The 19,197-nt window shown below is 54.8% G+C and overlaps 1 protein-coding gene across 1 annotated transcript in view; it reads left to right on the top strand.

Annotated features, from left to right (window-relative positions):
- The first annotated feature begins 5,416 nt into the window (after positions 1-5,416).
- Positions 5,417-19,197, top strand: part of LOC142030861 (tyrosine-protein phosphatase non-receptor type 11-like) — a 56,483-nt gene continuing 42,702 nt past the window's right edge. The window contains exon 1 of the mRNA XM_075027282.1: positions 5,417-5,530. Within this exon, the coding sequence (XP_074883383.1) occupies positions 5,517-5,530 (14 nt within the window). The 5' untranslated portion in view covers positions 5,417-5,516. The remainder of the gene's footprint in view (positions 5,531-19,197) is intronic.

Here is a 19,197-nt window from a genome sequence, read left to right as displayed (position 1 = left end):
TATGTTTTTAAGGGGCCTGTTGCTTTTTTTATTCTTTTTGTACTGTGTGCCTCACGCTTGCTCGCTGATGTCCGTCTGTCTCCTGTGCAGATACTGTGTGAAGTCAAACCAGTATCTTGCTCTCCATTTCCCTTAGAACCAGTGGCTCATGCAGGTACCTGCTGTATTTTCTAAATGCGGCCTTTTTATGAATGCCAACCGCGATCCTATCCACCCAACGTTTGCAGGAGGAAGACTCCTGCATGTCTTTACTTCCCCTCCTCTGTGGCCGTCCGAAATGGTTTCACCTATTCAAGTATCCACTAGCTTTTCCTTTTTTGCCATGCCTGTTTTCATCACCTCTTCTTAGGGACCATTTTTCCAAAGAGGCTTTGTATCCCGTTGACATCGCATCGTGTCAACAAGACTGAAGTGACGCTTCGCTGGCCTGCTTCTCACCGATGGCAGCAGTTTCCCCTGGGTTTTACCCTCTGTAGAGGAGCCATGGAAAATCAGTCGCGAGCGTGCAAGCACGATGTGGTTTGAGATGTACCAGCACCCAAGTTCCTGCTCGAAACGGGTCTTCCTAATGGGACCTTTCCACCTGGCCAGAGCCCTAGCTCTCTGATCTCTGCAGCTTCATCTGTCTGCAAGAAAAGAAGGTGGGAGGTGCAGAATTTTGTTCAATCAAGAGCCCACGTTCACCCAAGTGGCGCGAAGTGAGAAAATAACGTGGGTTTCCTGCCGTTTGGGAGGCAGCTAATTTAGCAAATGAAGTCATTCCGATATCCAGCAACGATGCACATTTGATTGGTGTCCGCACCAGCTCGGTAGGAACTGGCTTTTCAGTGGACAATGAGACGCCGGAGACTCACAATGGCAAACAATGAGCCCAGTGTTAGAACAGCCCCAGGGGTTGCACAACTCACAACTGGGGCCACGTTTTGCTCAAGATCGGCCTCCCGGTGCAGCGTCTTCTTGACAATGACCTTATTATGCCACGACGGGCACGGACTTGCAAAGTCAGTGCCTCTTTCGCAGGCGTTTTGCCAGCTTGCTGCAAAGCCGTAGGAGAAAAAGCTATCGTTGTCTTGGCCAGAAGGAAAAGCTGAGCTCGGGCAGCTGGATGGGGTTTGGTTTTTGTTGTGTTTTTTTTTTTTTTTACTACAGGCTAGAAAAACCCATTGTGAGGGGAAAGAGGAAGGAAAGAAGGACAGGAGCCACGCTGGGGGCATGCTTGGGCAGGCAGCAAGCATGACTCAGGGGAATGGCCTGGCCCCGCTTTCTGGCAGCCCTTGCCCTGAGAGCTCCGCGCTCTCGGGAACACACCGTGCGCGCATCGAGCCGGGCTGCCCAGTCTGCGCTCGCTGGGAGCGAAGGCAAACAGGCGGTGTCTTCAAGAAGGAGAAGGCGGTCGGGGTTGGATGGTCTTACCCGTCCCCAGTTTGCTCTGACACCCCTGGTCACTGGGAACGGCTAACCCCGACGGCCGGTCGTGAGCCTCTCTCCGTGCCAAGGAGCTTCAGTCCGGGGCTAAAACCAGTTTACTCCATTCTTCTTAAATCACTGAGCTGGGGAGGGGGGGGACGCCGATGGGGGGGACCCAGGGGAAGTGAAGGGCAGCGGGTGTGTTGCCTTGGGGATGGTGTGAATGGTCTCACGGGGCTGTCCCATGGGATTTTGATCTAGTGTATCACCTTTTACAGTTGCTCGTTCCTGAGGGTGCTGCTGCTAGCCGAGCTGGTGGGAGCTAGTCCTTTGGGAATACGGCAGACCAGACCTAAATCTCTGCTGGGTGCTGTTTGTGGCCCACATCCCTTTCCCCTGTAGCCCGGGCATGTAGCTGTTAATAAATCTGGACTCCTCAGCTCCGTGGCTGCTTGGCCCCATTTTGCAGCATGTATAGTGGGGAGCAGGAACCGTGGATTTCTCTCCCTGCTCTGCTGCTGACGCAGCCTGTGCCTCGGGCCGATTGCTTGCACTCCCTGCGCTCTCCTCAGCTGCCAGAGCAGCATAATGATCCATTACCCTGCTCTGTAATGTACCTTCGTGTCTCTGGCTGGGAAAATGTGATTATTCAGAGAGAAAAGGGGCTGCGATATTTGGAAGTAGACAATTTGGCCCATGAACACCGTCTTTCTGGCTCTTCATCAGAGGAGCCTATCACAGCATCTACAGTTTGGGGCTATTTAGGTGCCCTGAATTTAGGGGTTGATGGAGCTTCTGCAGCTGTGGCTGGGAGTGCAAACATCTTCCCAAAGCTGAGCACGCAGCAGCGGTGCCGGGCTGCCTGAGCTGCCACCTCTCAGGTGGATGTAACGTGAGGGTCCTGGCTGTTTCTTAGCAAACACGTCTTGGCCCCGTGCGGACCCGAGGGAATGGGACTAGTTCACAGCGTCTGGCCAAAGCACACCTGGGGGAATTCCCTTCCGTCAGACTGGAATCCCAGTTGCTTCCCCTGCGTTCCCAGCACCGGCTACGTGCTGTGGCTGTGTCCCGGTACCCAGCTATCCCTTTCCAGCCTGCAAATGAAAGAGCACGCGTGCGAGTCTGTGCTTATATCGATGAACAGTTCAGGAGGAAATGATAAGCGACTTTGAGTAGCACTGGGCTCCTCTGGATGACTGACGCGGCTGAAATGGGATCTTCATAGCTGTCCTCCCTGCAGACATTGAAGGCACCTGGGAGCGTTGTTCCCAGAACTTAACATCTTCAGAGACGTCTTTCCCCGCAGAAAGTCTGGTGTCTTAACCCAGAGATCAGCCTGGACACGAAGGCTCCTCTGGAGCCTCCTGTCCCCTGTGACTGCTTCCCCCCGCCAGCAGTGACCGCATTTTAGTGGCACGTCAACCCTGTCCTCGCTGGGGACCTTCCGCCCTGTCCCCTGGGAATTCTCCAGCCCAGGCACATGCTCTGTAATTGCAAGACAAACGTTACGCCTCCCCAGGAGCGTTGTCACTTTTCTTCGCTCCTAGCCGTGCTGCCAGTATTGTCCTGGCTATTAGCACGTGGCGTTTCAAGCCACTCTCCCACCCCTGTAGATATTCCCAGGAGAATATATAGATTAGAGCTAAATATATGCTCTCCTCTGCCTGCAGCAGAAAATGCCTCAGGGCTGGGGCAGGAATATCAAAGTCCAGAGCTCCTGAGCAGGGTGCCGAAACCCACTTTTCTCCTGCTCTCTGGGCCAGCTATGCTGGGCACATGGGGAGTCCCCCATTCCTGGGGCACACAGCAGAGGAGGTGCTTCCAGCAACCACCCGGCAGCCAGAAAAATCTGTCCTTGCTGGGGGAATTGTAGCAGGGGAGAGCCCGGCCACCGTTAAAGCCTCTCCCCCCAGCTGAGACTGAGCAGGTTAGAGAGCAGATGGGGTCACACAGACATCTAGCACCTCTGCTGTGGGGCATTTCTATTGCAGCACGTCACCTGAGGGACCGACGCCATCCCAACACCCACAAAATGGGGCGTTCTGGCTGCCGAGAGCTCCCAGGCCAGAGTCTGGATTTCTCTGCTGGGTATTATTTCCATGGAATCAAAGCATGCCAATGGAGAGGAGACAGGAGGGCTAAGGTCTCACAGGAGGGGACCATTTCCACCAGTTATCTGCCTCCTAGTTGCATAGTCTAGAAACCAGGACCTTACATGAAGGGGGGAGATCTGTTCCAGGGTTTTTAACCAAGAAGCTGAAGAGCAGTCCCTCCTTGACCACGTGCATTGCCCCGAGAAAGGGTCTCGTTCCCCCCTCCCATATGAGACGGGCACACAGAGAAGTCACAGTTTGGTCTCTCACAATGAAGTCTCAGTGCTGTGAAGAAGGTCCCAGTGACTAGGAGCCTCAATGGCAGGGGAAATGAGGAAGGAGAGGACAGGGGTCATTGTTATCAGGGTTGCTATTTGGCCTCTGCGGTCCTCGTTGCCCCGTGAGCAATGCAGTGGCACGCAGCAAAGCTATGCAACCCGCCAGTCCTCCTCGCTGAGAAATGAGCTGGCTCCTGCTGCCAGCTCTCTGGGTATTCCCCGAATAGACATGGAATTCGCTGAGTCTTATTATAGTTATAAAACTGCTATTTTTGCCACTACGGGTAGACCGGGGGGGGGGGGGGCGGGCTCGCTGGCTGTATCCCGGCTTTTTCTCTCTCGTGGACAGCTGGCTTTGTTTTCTCACCCAGCATTCATGAAAGGTGCCAGATTCAGGGCATTTCTTTGGGTTAATTTCTGTCTTTTATGCGAAGCAACGTCTATTTGACATGAGTTTGTGAAAGGCCTCTGAATTTACACTTCAGGTGGCAAAACGTGCTCTATTTGTATAAAGCGTAGAGCGTGCCTAGGGCACACCTAACTTCAGCTTACCCCGGCGGAAGATTTGGGCGTCACCATCCCTGTCTCACCATAGGCGTTGGGATGAGAGCGGGGAACCCACCCTGGGGACATTGCGCCCTCTTGACTCCAAAGCCGGGGGTGTTTGGGGGTAACAGCGAACGTTGCTGAGCCTTGCCCAGCTTCAGGTGCTCAGCGTGGGGTGGCTTGTTTCCTTCTCTTGGTAGCACGCCTCTCGAGTCTGTGTGAACTCGATCCCCAAAATCTAGACCTTCAGTAGAGTTTGGGTACGGCGGTGCTGTCTCAAATTGCTGCTGGCGTGACATGTCACGCCTCTATCCACACTGGGGTACGGTGGACCCACCCCGGCGAGGAGCGAGGGATGCACCAAGCACAGAAACCATCCTCGCCAGCCTGGAGGGGCGAAGGAACTTGGGCACCAGAAGGGGAACGGCTCCAGGGAGGAGGCGGAGAGGGGAAGCTGTGCCTTTACTGGGGCGCCTGGTCCTTTGAAGGGGCAGAGCAGGGCGAGGAAGAGGAGGAAGGGGAGGAGGAGGAGGAAGAGGAGGAAGAGGAGGAAGAGGAGGAAGAGGAGGAAGAGGAGGAAGAGGAGGAACGGCTCCAGGGAGGAGGCGGAGAGGGGAAGCTGTGCCTTTACTGGGGCGTCTGGTCCTTTGAAGGGGCAGAGCAGGGCGAGGAAGAGGAGGAAGGGGAGGAAGAGGAGGAAGAGGAGGAAGAGGAGGAAGAGGAGGAAGAGGAGGAAGAGGAGGAAGAGGAGGAACGGCTCCAGGGAGGAGGCGGAGAGGGGAAGCTGTGCCTTTACTGGGGCGCCTGGTCCTTTGAAGGGGCAGAGCAGGGCGAGGAAGAGGAGGAAGAGGAGGAAGGGGAAGAGGAGGAGGAGGAGGAGGAGGAGGAGGGCAGCCTGCCGCCGCGGTGGGAAGGGAGCAGGTGGGTGCCGGTGTCCGGGCGAACGGGAGCCGGTCCCCGAGCCCCGGCGAGCGGCGGGGCGCTGGTTCCCCGCCGGGGCGGGGCGGAGGGGCGGGGCGGAGGGGCGGGGATTCCCCCGCGTCACAGGGAGGGGTTTCCCCGCCGGCGCGGAGCCTTAGACGCCCCGCCGGGGCGGCGGCGGCGGTGCGGGCAGTCGGTGCGGGACCGGGACCGGGAGCGGGACCGGGACCGGGAGCGGGGGATTGGCGTTGGGACCGAGCTCCGCGGAGTCATGACCTCCCGCAGGTAAGGGCTGAACGCCGACCGAACCGGACCCCCGGGAACACCCCCGGCTACCGGGACCACACCGGCACCGCGGACCGGGAGCGGTTCGGATCCGCCCCGTTCCCCCCGGGAGAGGCTGCGCCCGCCCGGCTGTGCCCCCTGGCCGGGTCGGAGGCGGGGGTAGGTTCGGGGTTATTCGGGATTCGGTGGTTGCGGTGAAGCGGCAGCCCCGGCTGGACACCGGCTGCCGGCTCTGCTCCTTTGGTCCCGGGCCCGAGGGGTCTTTCGGGTCGCCCCCCTTTGGGGGAAAGAGTGCTCCGTGCCTGCGGGAGAAGCCTGGGACCCGGGAGCATCTTGTCTTAGCAGGGTCTGTAAGCGGTGCTGGAGGTACCGAAGAGGGGACGGCGAAACGGGACCCAGCTTGAAAACTGCCTCGAAATCATCCTTGTGGGCTGCGAGCTGGGAAAAAAAGATACTTTGGTGCATCTGGTGTGTCGGCGGTGCCTCCCCCGGCTTCTCCCGAAGAAGCCGTTTTGGAGCTTCAGGCTCTTTTTCTCGGTGGCGGGGCAGGAGCTCGTGTGACTTGGGGGCATCGTCCCTTCTCCGTTCCTCCTTCTCTGCCATGGCTTCAGAAGGGGGAAATTGCCGTCCAGCGGACAGGCTCTTTCTGTGCCTCCTTGGCAGCCGGGTCACACGCCGAGCTTCCCCTCCGGTTTCTTAAGAGCTGGTCCGGGGGCTCTTCGTTCTTGTCTGTCCTTTCACGGTGACGGCCTTAAGGTGACCTGAAAAAGCGTTTGTTGCTGTTAGAAGTCAAGCGTGTTTTGAAAAACCCGGAGGAGGGTGGTGGCTGGGGAGCAGCCGTACAGCTGACGGTCACTTCAAGCTGAGAAATGGGATCGGTTACAGGACAGGGAGTGCTTGTTTGGTGTTGGTACAGGACCCAACACGGGCAGGTCACGAGTGGGGTTACTGCAACCATCTCTTGAACAGGTAGTAATCCATCTTCTCCTCACGCGCGTTCCTGCAATGCCAGGATTCAGGGACTTGGTTGGTTTTACGGTTTTTTGGGTCTTTCCCTGCCATCCGGTGCTGGCTGTCTTTCCTGCACAAGTGCTGAGCCGCGTTTTGTGAGTGTCTGGTTCAAAGAAGAAGTTTAGGAAGAGGCAGCGTTCATCTGGGTGGTGCCACGTTAACTTATGAAACATGCTTGCTGATGGGTGATGGAGCAAAAAAGCAGAGGGCTGGGACTCGGGGCCCCTGGATTTCATTCTCGGCGCTGGTAGTGCTCTCTGTGCCCACAGGCAAGTCAATATTTGTCTACACCGCCTGTACCTTGCTAGCCCCACCCTGCTAGGGCAGCAGACTGCTAGAGACAGCAAAATGGTTGTAATGCTGCTGCCAGCTCAGCCCTTGCAGGAGCCCTGAGAAACCTGGCTAGCTAGTAGTACTGCTGCTGAGAAGGGGTCGGAGCCGTGTGGGTCGGTCTTTGTGCTGGGGATTGATTGCTCCCAGAATCTGTTGCCTTCATCCTTTCCACCTGCGCGCTGGGCTGCTGGATTTGCTGCTCCTGGTTCTGTAACACTGCTCAGGTCCTTTTTCCCCACGTTGTGGCGAGATGGCTTGGCCCCAGCCTTTCTTCTCTTGCCTAGCACCATGTAAGGTGCCTACCAGATTTGTACGGCATCTTTTTCTTCTGCCTGAACCCTGGCTGATGCTGTTCTCCCTCTGGCCCAAAGCGTGGCCTCGTTCTGCCCAGGAGGATCTACTGAGATCACGACCTGTGCTGGGGGAGTGTTGAGAGGCTCAAGTGGTCCCTCGTGAGGGATGATCACTGCGAGGCCCAACCGAAGCACTAAACAGTGGATCCTTTGTGTACTGTCAGCATCGTACCTGCATCTTTTCTTGCAGGTCGTTCAGGCTTGCATGGGGACCCTTGGAATTAAGGGCACTTTGGCATTAATGGGCTTACGGGCTGATTTACAAAGACTGGTGATGTGGAGCCGCTAAAAGCCAGCGTACAGTTGGCCTGTTGTGCTGCAAGAGGGTACTGCGAAGCAGGGGGATCGGCTGGAAGTGATTTCTCAGTAGCTCCATCCCAACCAAGGTGCTGGTTCCTCTCTTGAAGGACCACCGCCGTGGCTGCACGTTCGCTTTGCATCAGTGGGCTGCCGCGAGGCTGTCACCAGCCGGAAATCCCGGGGGCTGGTGTGGGTACAAGTGTGATCGTGGACTGTCACTGGGGTTTGGAGCGTGCACGACCTGCCGCTTCTTTTCAAGGCAGGCACGTGGAAGGAGAAATAAACGTCCTTCTGGGTGTTTGACTAAGCTCTCCCAGTGGCCACGCTGTGCTGTGGGGAGAGATATCGAGGGCTGGTGGTCACATTGGTTATGGCCTTCGGAAAGGCCGTGCTAGAGAGCGCAGGGGCCAGCCTGGAAAGCAGCGGCCACGTGTCAGTGTGTGTGTGGTGACATAAGGGAGACTCGAGCTCTGGTGCAGAAATAAACCGAGTTTGTTGCCGTCAGCCTAAACCATAAACCTGGTGCAAATACTGAGCTCCAAGCTGCTGCCAGGACCTTATTGTGTTATTTCTCAAAACCGGCTTGCCGAAAGAATGACCATTTCTTTCTGTCTCCCAGCTTTACTGGCATGTGACCTCTCAATTGCAGGAAAGGTTTGGAGGTCAGGGACATGCCACCCCCCAGCAAGGACAGGGAAATCATGGTTCTTCTGGAACTGCAAGAGCCGGGGAGTCTAAGAGTAACTGCTGTCCCTTCCCTGCTTTGGTGCTTACGTCTGCTCAGGTGCAATTAGAAGCCTTTTGCTGTGACGTAGAGATCTTGGTGGATAAACCTCACATCCCCACTGCTGACCTGTGGCTTGCAGATCCCAAATACCCTGTTTCTTTTCCTAGAAAGGAGTTGCACGCTGTCTGGAGCACTTGGTAGGTGACAGCCGGTTTGTGTATTGCCCCTGTCTGCAGGGCAGGCTTTTTGTTTACAGCCACATTTCCTGGGATGCTATGGCTGGGAGGAAGGGAAGGTCTGGAGGAAACAAGTAAATGCCAGCTTCTGGAGCCTGATTCTCTCTCCAAAAGTTGCCCCAATTCTGCTGGATTGAGTGCTGAGCAGTACCGTTGCAGAATCGGTGCCTGTGTGTGGTAGGTTATGGAGGCCCTTTCCCTCATTGCTCCTTGCGCTGTGGTTCTGGTGCTTCGAGCGTTGCTACCGCTGGTGAAGCAGGTCCCGGTGCGGAGCAGTTTCTCTTCTTTCCAGCCTGTGCTTTTGTGGGAGAAACCTTCCTTCTTGGCTCCAAGGCTGTGGAATTGGTGAAACAGTGCTGTCGGCTCCAGGGCTATAATGGGCCTGGGTGTGTTAGTCAGCAGCAGTGATTGTGCAAAACCCCCTTTGGCTACTGATCTCCCCCACACACACTCAAAGTGGGCTGGAGAGGTGCTGCCTTGCAGGTTTGCACATCTCCTGTCCCGGAGAGTTACACGTGGCGTGGCAGGCAGCTTACAGCCCCGTAAAAGGGTGAAACTGCCCCGGGAAGGGAACGCTGAGACCGAAGGCCCCAAGTTTCCAGTTTTTGGGGCAATGAACGAGCAGGCCGATGGTATCGGGGGGATTGGTACTTCGGTGAAATTTTTCCATTTCTGTAGCAGACTCGACAAAGAGCTGCTGAGTGGCATCCCATTTCCAGAGCTGAGTGCATTTGTTTAACAACTTTTTCCCTCCATTCAGATGAACCTTTTAAAAATCTAGTTTACTGCTTAGCTGAATTACTTTGTCCACACTGATTTTATGGCACATTGTGGGTGGTTCCCTTTGAAGTCTCGGATTGCTTGTAATTACGAACGAGCGTAAGCAGGGCTGCTGCAGCCGCCGGGGTGGGAAGCAGTGGCTGTTCCAGCATGGCTGATAAATCAGGATTAGCCAAAAAGTCCTGCGTGCGCTTTCTCCAAGCTGGTTCGCCGTGCTTGTGCAGGCCACATTGCTGGGCATCTGGGGCATCAAATGCATCCAGCTGTATCCTGAACCCTTGCTTGCTGTCCAGCCTTAAGCATCTGCTGCAGTGACAGGCAACATAATGCCGGTGCCCTGACCAGCTGAGCAGCCTGCGGTCCCAGCTTTCCCACCCCCTTCACCAGTGAGAAAACACACGGTTCCTGCGCCGAATCCAAATGTAAATATTAACCTTGAGTATTTGCAATAGCTGCTTACTTTGGCAACTTGGGTGGTGGTGGGGAGGTGGTAATTTCTGGTCCAGGAAGCAAAACCAGGTCAGTGTTTCGGCGTCTTGGATATTCATCAGCAACACATCGCGGGGCAGAGCTTAGGGGAATGGTGGCTGGAAGCAGGGTGATTGCGGATCTCGCTGGCAGGAACGTGCTCGAGCCCATGACCACCGTGTCTCTGAAGTGCAGGCCCCGAGTGGCAAGCTCAGAAATATGTTTTCTGGCAATTTTTGGCGAGCTGTTCATTTCCATCTCTTGAGGCAGCACTTCAGCGCTTGGCTCTGGAGCTGACTCGTGCTCAGCTCCAGCACGAAAAGGGTCGATCAGCCTGGGCAGCTGGAGACCGGTCACAGCAGCAGCTTGAATTTAGACCCTGGCTTTCTTCGCGGTGGCTCGCTCACATAAGCGGGCTTCGCGAGCCCTTCCCGGCAAGGCAGCTGGTGCCTTTTGCTTCCCTCCTTTGCCGTTGCTGCACCTGAACCTCGGCTCCCATTTTCCCTGGTTTTCTCTCTCTGGCCAGGCTGTATGAAGATGTCTTTGGACACAGGCTGTTTGGAGGAGTACGGGGAGAATCAAAGCCCAAAGGCTTTTGTGCGGGGACTTGCAAATGTGTGCTGAGACTGCCTAGACACAGTCTGCCTGGACAGGTGGGGAGGTGAGAGATGGGAAATGCAGTGAAAGGAGCAGACGTGCTTTTTCACCAGGCTTTACTCTGGTAAATGAGGATGAGAACATCGGCAGCAACTTAAATTACGCTTCAATTCCAAGTCCCCAGCCTACTGTTTGTTTCCAGATAGGGCGAGTTCCTTGCTGCACATCACGAAATGCATAAATACGCTGTTCTCTCCCCTTTTCCAGCGAGGGAATAAGAATGGTTAATGCCCTAGCTCAAAGAGAGGAAACAAGCCTTGCCTCAGAGAGGTTTTTGGATCAGGCCCTCAGTGATTTTCCAGTATGCTATGGTTTCCCCCAAGGCAGAGCGAGCTGCTCTCGTTATGGTCCCAAGACAAATGAAGCGCTCTCGGCCCTGGAACACATTTCTCGGATGCAGCTGTATCTCTTTTGCGGGCTGCCAAGGAGAATTCCTCGCCGTCTGCAGCGGCAGGGTAAGGCAAAGCTCACCGAAGAGGAAGCCGGTCTTCCAGCTCATACTGCCAAAGCTATATTGAGGGCGATTTTCCTTTGTGGCTGGGTGGTACTGGAGCCGCTCGCTGCCGCTTCCAGCAGGGTTTAAATTCATCGGGTTTCTAGGAGATAATTCTTCTCCGGAGCCTCCGAGGCACCTGAATGAATGAATCGGAGCTTTGTGCTCCAGCGGAGAGCTCATGCCAGCGGAGCAGCGGTAGCCAGCTGGATTCTCCCAGGTGTCCGGGTGCGGGTTTCGCTCGGCACGGAGCTGCGTGACCGCTGCGAGCAAGCCAGCAGGCGTGGGGAAAGCTGTTCCCAGTGCTCCCAGCACCTGAGCTGCTCGCCTCCTTCCCCTGCCCCCAGCAAAATCCTTCTCCCCCCCCCAAGGAGGGGCTGAGCTGGCTGAGGCGTGCGGTGGGGTCCCGGCAGAAGGGTGCCTGTGGCTCTGCGGCTGGGAGCCGCCGCTCCTCGGAAAGGGGAACGGGGCTCGGTGCCGCTGGCGCCGTCGCAGAAAATTTGGCTCGGGCGTCAGCCCCAGAGCCCCAGCTGGAGATGCTTCTTGGTGTGCAAAAAGGTGGGCATTGGTGTTTCCCTCTGCTCAGCAAGGCGAACCCTGCTTTGGCGGAGCTTTTCCCCAGGGGACAGCTTTTCATGTTGACCGCTACGTGCTGGATCTCTCACTGATGCCATTTCAGGTAGCTGGAGGGCAAGTTTGTATTCTGTAGTGGGGGCTTTGACTTATTTCTCAATTTGGAAAGGACTGGCCTAGCCAAAGGGCTCCTTTATCCCTGGTGCCAGTCACTTCGTGAGCAACCCAGCAGCCTGGTCCCTCTTAAGGAGAGCCCTATGAGTGGGGAACCCGGAGCCGAGAGCTTTTCTGTTCCCAGCTGGGTCGCTGATTTAGTACCTATCATCTATTCATCACCTATCTCCATAGTGTCTTTGTGGTGTTCACCCTCCCACCCTTGCAGTGTAGATGCCCTTGGATTCCCAAATGGCTCACTGAAAACTTATTTCCCAAATGGTGACATTTGGCTTTCCATCCCTGCCCTGAGAGATGAACAAAGCTAATACCTATTTCCAAGCTAAAAACAGGCCCATATCCTCTGGGGTGTGTTGGGGGGAGAGGTACTCCTAAGGCTGCAGTTCTTGAAGCGTTGATTAATCCTTTTTCTGCCGTAGGAACGGGTTTATTCTGTTGCTTTTTCACTGCCTTGACCAAAAGCAGCGGCTCGGGCAGGGCTGCACTTGCTACCTTAGGATGCGAGTGGTGGGGAGGGATGGAAAGTGGCTCCTGCAGTCCAATTGCATGTTCCAGGAAATGTGCGTAGGATGGGGCTTAATCACATTACGGGGTTGGCCTGTTTGCAGGCTTCCTGCGTGAGTCTGAAGGGAAGAAGGAAATTCTTCGCATTAAACCAAGCTGGAAATCAGGAACTGTGTGCTTCCTGTATATGCATTTTTTTTCTGCAAGTAGCTCACGCTGCTGCTTGTATCAATAGCGCTCTCCAAAGACCTCCGCCTGCTTGCGGTGGCTGAGGGACGTATTTGGGGGAGATGTACGCTTCAGCATCTCCTCCTGGGCTTTCTGAGCTGCTGCTCTCCTGTAGCAGATGCTGTGGCTGTCGCAGGTCTCCCAGGCAGATCCCGCGTGGAAAGAACGTTGCTGTGATCCAGCTCTAGTAAAAGCATCCGTCAAGCGGTGCAGGAGTGCGTAACTGTGAGCATCAGGTTTTCGGGTCTCGGGAGGACCGGGGGGGGCTGTACCTTGGAGGAGACTTTGTGCATCAAGTCCCAGATGTTTCCACCTGGAAACCTTGTTCGGCCCCTCGATCTGCCACGGGGCTTCCGTGGACCCCTGCCTGGGAGACAGAGGAGTTTTGGTTTGCCTCCATCACCGGGGGCAGTGAGCAGGCACCCGAACAAGCGCCTCGAGGAGGAGGTCACCCAGCACCCGTGCCGTGGCTGCGGGCAGGAGCGTGCGTGCCCAGGGCAAATCACAGCAGCGGTCCCTGCAGCCCCCCTCGCGCGGAGGATAGGGCTGGGGAAGCCTCTCGCGGCAAGGAGCGATTAAGCTTATCTTGCTCGTTGCAGCTTCTTGGTGGCAAAAGAAGGACTGGGGGAGGAGAGGGTGAGCTGTTTTCTAGCTGGGCTGGTGTTCGCTGCAAGTGTCCTGATTAGGTTATCAGGTGAAGATCCTGTCTCTGAGCAAGTATCTACTCAAGGTTTCCTGTGCCCAAAGCTGGTGGGGGTCGTTCCCAGCCTGTACTTGCTGTGCCCGGCGTCTCTTGATCTTTCCAAGGAAAATGCGAGCACAGACGTGGGACCGCTCGCTGACCTGGGAGAAAAAGCAGCAACGGCAGGGAAAGGCACAGGCCAAATGCAGGCTCAAGGTCTCGGCGTGCACCTCCACGTGGGTCCTCTCGTGCGCGGAGATGAGGTTGCTGTGCGGGTTTCCAGCATCTTTGGCAGTAGCCTCCGCTGCCGTGCTGAGGCAGGCTGAGTTCTCATTTTCCTCCTACGGTCCATGAAATCTTCATGCCTTGGCATCACCTTTTGTAGTATCTGGGGGAGAAGGTATCCGTGCTGTTGATGGCACAAGGGCCTTTCGTGCAACCCAATCCTTTCCTTTTTCTTACCCAGCTGGGCAAGGACCCGCCTGTGACCGTAGGATAATAAGGTCTGGAAATTCCTCCCATCCCAATGTACAGTCATTAGATTCATCTGGACGGTGCCGTGACTCTGTTTAGCTGTCTGCTAATGTCCTGTGGGGGCTACAAAAGAGATTATTTTTTTTTTCACTTAAATAAATTTCAGGCTTGCAATAGCCCGCACCAGAACAGCTAGATAGGAAGAAGCTTCTCCTTGTGAGCAGCTGTGGCGAGCAGATGCTAAACAAGAAATCTGCCATTCCGTCCTGGGCTGGAGGAGAGCTGTGTGAGAGCGGAGACCCAGCTGTCCGGAGTCGGCAGGAGGAGGGAGGCTGTTCCCCATCTGCTGGGGGGAGGCAGCTGGGCCAGAGACCCCTTCTCCATACCTGGCCAAGCTCCCCCATCCCACTGGGCTCCAGCTTGCTTCTACACCGGGCTGCTTCCCAGTTCTGTCGAAACCGAGAATCGGGCTGCAAAACTGCAGGTCGTATCTGCGGTGCCTAAGCCAACGCGGCTTTCCCCTCCCGGCCCTGCCAAACGATACGTTTTGCAAGTTCCCTTTTTGGTCAGACTGAACGTACCCGTTAGCTTTCAAGGGAACTGTCTCTCCCCGGCCCTGGCTATTTTAATCCAGCCAAGGGAGAGAGGAGCTGACGGAGGACAGGCTTTGCAGCATCACCAAGCAGACATCACCCCGTGCTCCCTCCAGGGTGGCACAGCCATGCCAACGAGGGTCTTTGGTCCCTTTTCCCACCCTGCATCGAAAAATCCCATTTCTTTCTTCCTCGCTTTCTGGGCTGCAGCTCGCTTCTGATATTCAGAGCGGATAAGGGAGGGCAGCAGGGTTGAGCAGCTCGGGCTCTCTGGCTTGACACGGAGATGGGGTTGAGGAGATGGGCGCTGTGAGTGCCAAGAGGGTGTAAAAAGGCAGCGGTTGGGTTGATAAAACAATGCTAAAAGACCTGCCTTAAAAATACGAATAGGACACAGGCAGGAGATTGGAACATGCAACTTCCCCAGCTCTGTTCCAGCGAGCTTTTGAAGGATTTTTAAAAATGGAGTGATTCTAGTCAGGGAAGACCTGCTCGCAGTGACAGGAGAGCAAGCAATTAGCAATATCGCCAGCCGTTGTGCTGGGGCTGACTGCTAGATGCTACCTCCAGGGTAACCGCGAGGTTGCTCACGGGCTAGGACTGCGGTAGTTCCTCCGGCCATGGTTTGCTGCAGCTTGCCATTCCCTTCTGCAGCTGGTCACGCTGGGCACGTGTGACAGGGAAACGGACAGCTTGAACAGGCTCCGGAGCTGGGCTAACGATGAATACTTGACATTAGGCAGAGGAGAGCCCAACCCTCGGGACATGTTGTTTGGCCTTGGGGATTTCAAGAGGGTGGGAAGGTGACAAAGTTGAAATTTCAAAACAACAACAACAACAAAAATCCCCCTTCACACCCTTAGCAGCATCCCTACCATGTAAGGTAGTTGCTAGGGCTATGTTTGTCCTGGGTTTGGTTTTTGGGGAGGTAGTTTGTTTGTTTGTTTGTTTGTTCGCCCCCTTCCTCCCACCCTCCTGAAATATTTCCATCAGTCTCTTCTCTAAGAAGTGTAACGAGCCCTGCCACTGATTAAATTCTAAATATAGCTGTGGTATTTTTTTTCTCTCCAATTCTTCATGATGTATCTAGGTAAAAAATAGCCTTGGCGACTCTTCAAAGGGGACGTGGGCCTGCTATGGGCTATATTTTTGTCTTGTCACCCTGCCCGGGTCCAAAATAAACCCCCTCATTTTTAATTAGCTCGTCGGGTTATATAATCCTGAAAGCTGAGGATTTCTGGACTCAGCAAGAACGCACGTGATGCTGTGGGCTCGGGCAGATTGCGGCAGGCAAAGGTGGCGTGTCAGGGTAGGGGCGACACAGCAGGAGTCTCCTCTCCTCCTGCCGGTCCCAGTGCCAAGTGGGAGGGAGCCTGGGGAAGCCAAGATGCTGTAGCATAAGGCTCTGCTCTTGCCTTGCTTCCTTACTGCCTTATTTATTTATTTCTCTTGTTGCCGTACTTGGAGAGGAACCTGGTGGAGGAGGAAGGGCTTGGTTAATGGTGAGAGCTCCTGGGCTCCTCCGCTGTCTCCGTTGCCTTGGGGACTGGTTTTGGTTTTCCTCTGCGCCTGGGAGGATGGATCGGGGCTTTTCTGCCCTTGGCATCATCCTAACACTAAGTCGTTTTACTCCTGGCTGAGTGGAGCGCATTTGTTTTCCCATAGCCCAGGTCTGAATGCTTAAATAAGCATTTTCCTGCTCCCAGCATCCAACGTGAAAGGTAGGAGCCAAACGATTCCCTCTCTGGGATGCTGTCAGGTGCTGGACCGCACAGCACCTCTGGCCCTACCGCTGCCGCTTTACTTGCTCTCGGAACGTTTCTCTGCCCGAGGACCGCTGCTGCAGAAAGTGGCCACCCTTGCCGTTTGCGCGTGGGAGCTCGACTGACTCTTCGGGTTCTCATACTCAAACGACCCTGCTCGGCCAACGTCGGGGGGGATTTCCCCCTCACACCAGCATTCAGCTGCCTTCTGCTCTTCCAAAGCGCCGCCCTGCACTTACCAAAAAGTGCCTCGTCCCAAGCTTCTCTTCAACCTCTCCGGCCAGATAGCCCAGAAGATGAGCGGGCCATGCAAGGGAGCAGGGCGTGTTTGCTCCACGCAGCTTTAAAAACTTTCTAACCACCAGATGGAGCAAAGGAACTTAAAACAACCATGGCTGGCGCTTTGGCCAGGGGCTTCCATTGGGCCCTGAGGTGGAACCGCTGCCCTGTGGGCAGCTGCTGTACCTGTGCCTTGCCAGGCTTCGCGTTGACTTCCTTCTCTCTAGCCTTTCCCTAGAAGACAGGGCTCAGGATGGTCCTGGGGGTTGTTTTGGCAAAGACGGCAGGTAGGTGCAGCTGCACGTGCATGGCAAACCTCTTCCTTGCCCTTTGGTCGGAACCTGCCATACCCACTGCGGTTCCTGCTCCTTGGCATGTCTTTAGCCGGGGCTTATTCCGACCCGTGCAAGGGAAGGATGTGCTGCAGTGAGCAATGCCCGTTTGCTCGCGGAGTTGAACCAACCCACCGCCCGCTGTCATCTGTGTCTCAAATGAGAGTTTCAGTCCTACTCCGGGGAGGGCTGGGGGAGCGGGGGTGTCAGTATTTGTTGCTGCTGTAGCTTTAAAGCAGTGGAAACTTTCGGTGTTGTCATCTCGACGGTCAAAGCAAAGAGGAACTAGCGTACTTCAAGAAGTGCAACGTAGTGAGGAAGGCGTGCTTTTGAAGTGTTTGACTAGGTTGAAACCGGCTGGTTTTGGTGTCCCTCCTGACCTCTGGAAGAAGAGGGATACAGCGCATCTCTGGGATTTGAACGGACTTCCCCAAACCTTAAACCTCCTGCAGTAGGCACTGGGGCATCAGCCAGGGCAGTCTTCCCACCTCTTGTCACTCGTACTTCTTGCATGGGTATTTGGGCAGCAACTCTGTCTAATGCAAAGGCAGACAGCCATTTCTCCTCTCCTCTTCGGCTCATACAAATATTTATCCCAGAAGAAGGCTCTTGCCTCAGTTGCTGCAGGTTTACTTGGCTCATGGCAGAGGGTTCTGGCAAGTGTGTTGGGGAGAAGGGAACACTGAACAGGTTTCTGCAGGAAGGGATGGCTAAAAAGCAGTGGAAAGCACCAGGCTGTCAGGTACTGACTACGTGAGAAAGCTGAGATGTAGTCTGAACTCCATGAAGAATCCTTGCTGCAATAACGAAGAATCCTTGCTGCAATAACGAAGCATGTTAACAAAGCATAGAGGAAAGAGCTTGAGGAAAACAGCGCGGGATCTCATGCAAACAGTTGGCCCTAGCCTTCAAATGATAAATGTCCTGGGGGTTATACTTAAGCACAGTGTCTTGAAGGCCCAATTAGAGATATTATTTTTTTCTCCAGTGCCAAGTAGACAGGAGACTTGAACTCAGCGAGCCTGACGTCTCCTTGCTCAGCATTCTCCTGCAAGCCCTGCGATGGATATCTTGCACGGTCACTTCCCCAGCGCTGCTGGAGGGTTGGCTCATTCAACCCCGCAGCAAAAGAATGCAACACGTAGGCTTTGCAATCGTGTACGCTGTTCACAAAAGAAGGGAATCAAAGTCTGGTCTCTGTGGTTTGGACATTGCTGAATTTCACGAGACAAAAGTTTTAGTCCCCTGTTAGTTTGCTTGTAGTGCTGAGCTCCAAGGCCATAATGACGGAAGAGCTCTGTGGGCGGCGTATCTAAACCCGTTAGGACGTACGTATGGTGGAAAGAGAAAACACAGTTCCACAGAGGGCCAGCACGCTGTAACCTACTTTTTTTTCCCCCTTTTTGCTGTATCATTGCAGCTGTTATCTCTGGCATCTCTGATGTCTGACCACTGGCGGGTAGTGCTGTCTGCCTGCGTGAGCAGAGGAAAAGTGTATGAGTGTTAAATAGGAAACTGGTGTGTATTTTAAAGCACAGGTTCGCACGGAAGTGCTGGCAGTAAACGAAGGAAAGTCCTGTTCTAGTTGTGAAATCGCTGATGCCCTTGATTGTCAGATTCCAGTTTAGCTCTTCCTTAGCGCAACGTGGCTTGTTTTTCAGTGTTGCTTTCAGCCTCGGAATGATGACAGAGAGATCATTCCTTGGGTATTTTGCTGAGCGTCTTTGGAAGAGTTTGCCTGTTGGCTGTTAGGGTGACCTCAGTAGAAAATCCATCTTCTGCTTGTATTCTAGGGATAAGAAGAGAGCTCAAGTGCAGTTCCAAGCAATACGCTTCCCAAAGACAGAAGTTTTTTGAGGCTTCATTGCTGTGTAGACTCCTTTTCTTGCTAGCGCAGCATTGGTTTCTATGAGAAGAGATGAAGAAATATCCCTGAAAAAGAGGCCACTGAGCCCTCCTTGGTCTAGAAGTACCGTGGAGGGTTGGCCATGAGCCATGGTTTAGGATTGATTTTCCAGGACTTGTATATTACTAAAAGCAACATTGCTGGGCTTAGGGAATGACCCGGAGAAACGGCGAAAGGATGAAAAAGCAAAGCCGGGAGCTCGGAGCCAGCACAGCCTTGTGCAGAATGGCCACTCTAAGCCCCTCGGATACTTTTTAAGGCCATCTGGGGTCCGTGGGAGCTTAAAAGCCTTCACTAGCGTATGAACCGAGGGCAGGCAGTTTGCACGGGAGCATCTGTTCTCCCGCCGGGAGCAGCGACGTGGGATGAGACGGAGCGTGGATTTGCAGAGCAGGCGGTAGCGCGCTCAGGGTGGGGGCTCTGGCTGCGCAGAGGTCCCTTGGGTGATTTAGCTGATCCTGCTTGGACTGAGCAGAACCACAAGGAATTGCCCTTGTCCAAAGTCAGCCCTGTGGGCTGTCCCTCGTGTTGAAAACTGTTTGGGTTTGTGTGTAGGCAAGGGAGAAAGCTGGGAAGCTGTCGGCCTGGCTGTTGCAGGTAGTTCTGATGCATGTATGCCTCACGGCCGAGTGAGCATCTCCAGTGCTCTTCTGTAGCACTTTCTCTGTGTGTAGTAGCACTTTTCCTTCCAGGCTCCAGCTGTGTAAAGCTGGAATATCAGCGTACCTGCTGGAGATGGCTTCTGATATTTCTCTCTGACACCTCTGCAGCGTGCGCTGCCTGCCTTCAACTCCAAGATGG

The sequence above is a fragment of the Buteo buteo genome, chromosome 5 (assembly GCF_964188355.1).
Source record: "Buteo buteo chromosome 5, bButBut1.hap1.1, whole genome shotgun sequence".
Lineage (NCBI taxonomy): Eukaryota > Metazoa > Chordata > Aves > Accipitriformes > Accipitridae > Buteo > Buteo buteo.
This window is presented reverse-complemented; position numbering and strand designations above follow the sequence as displayed.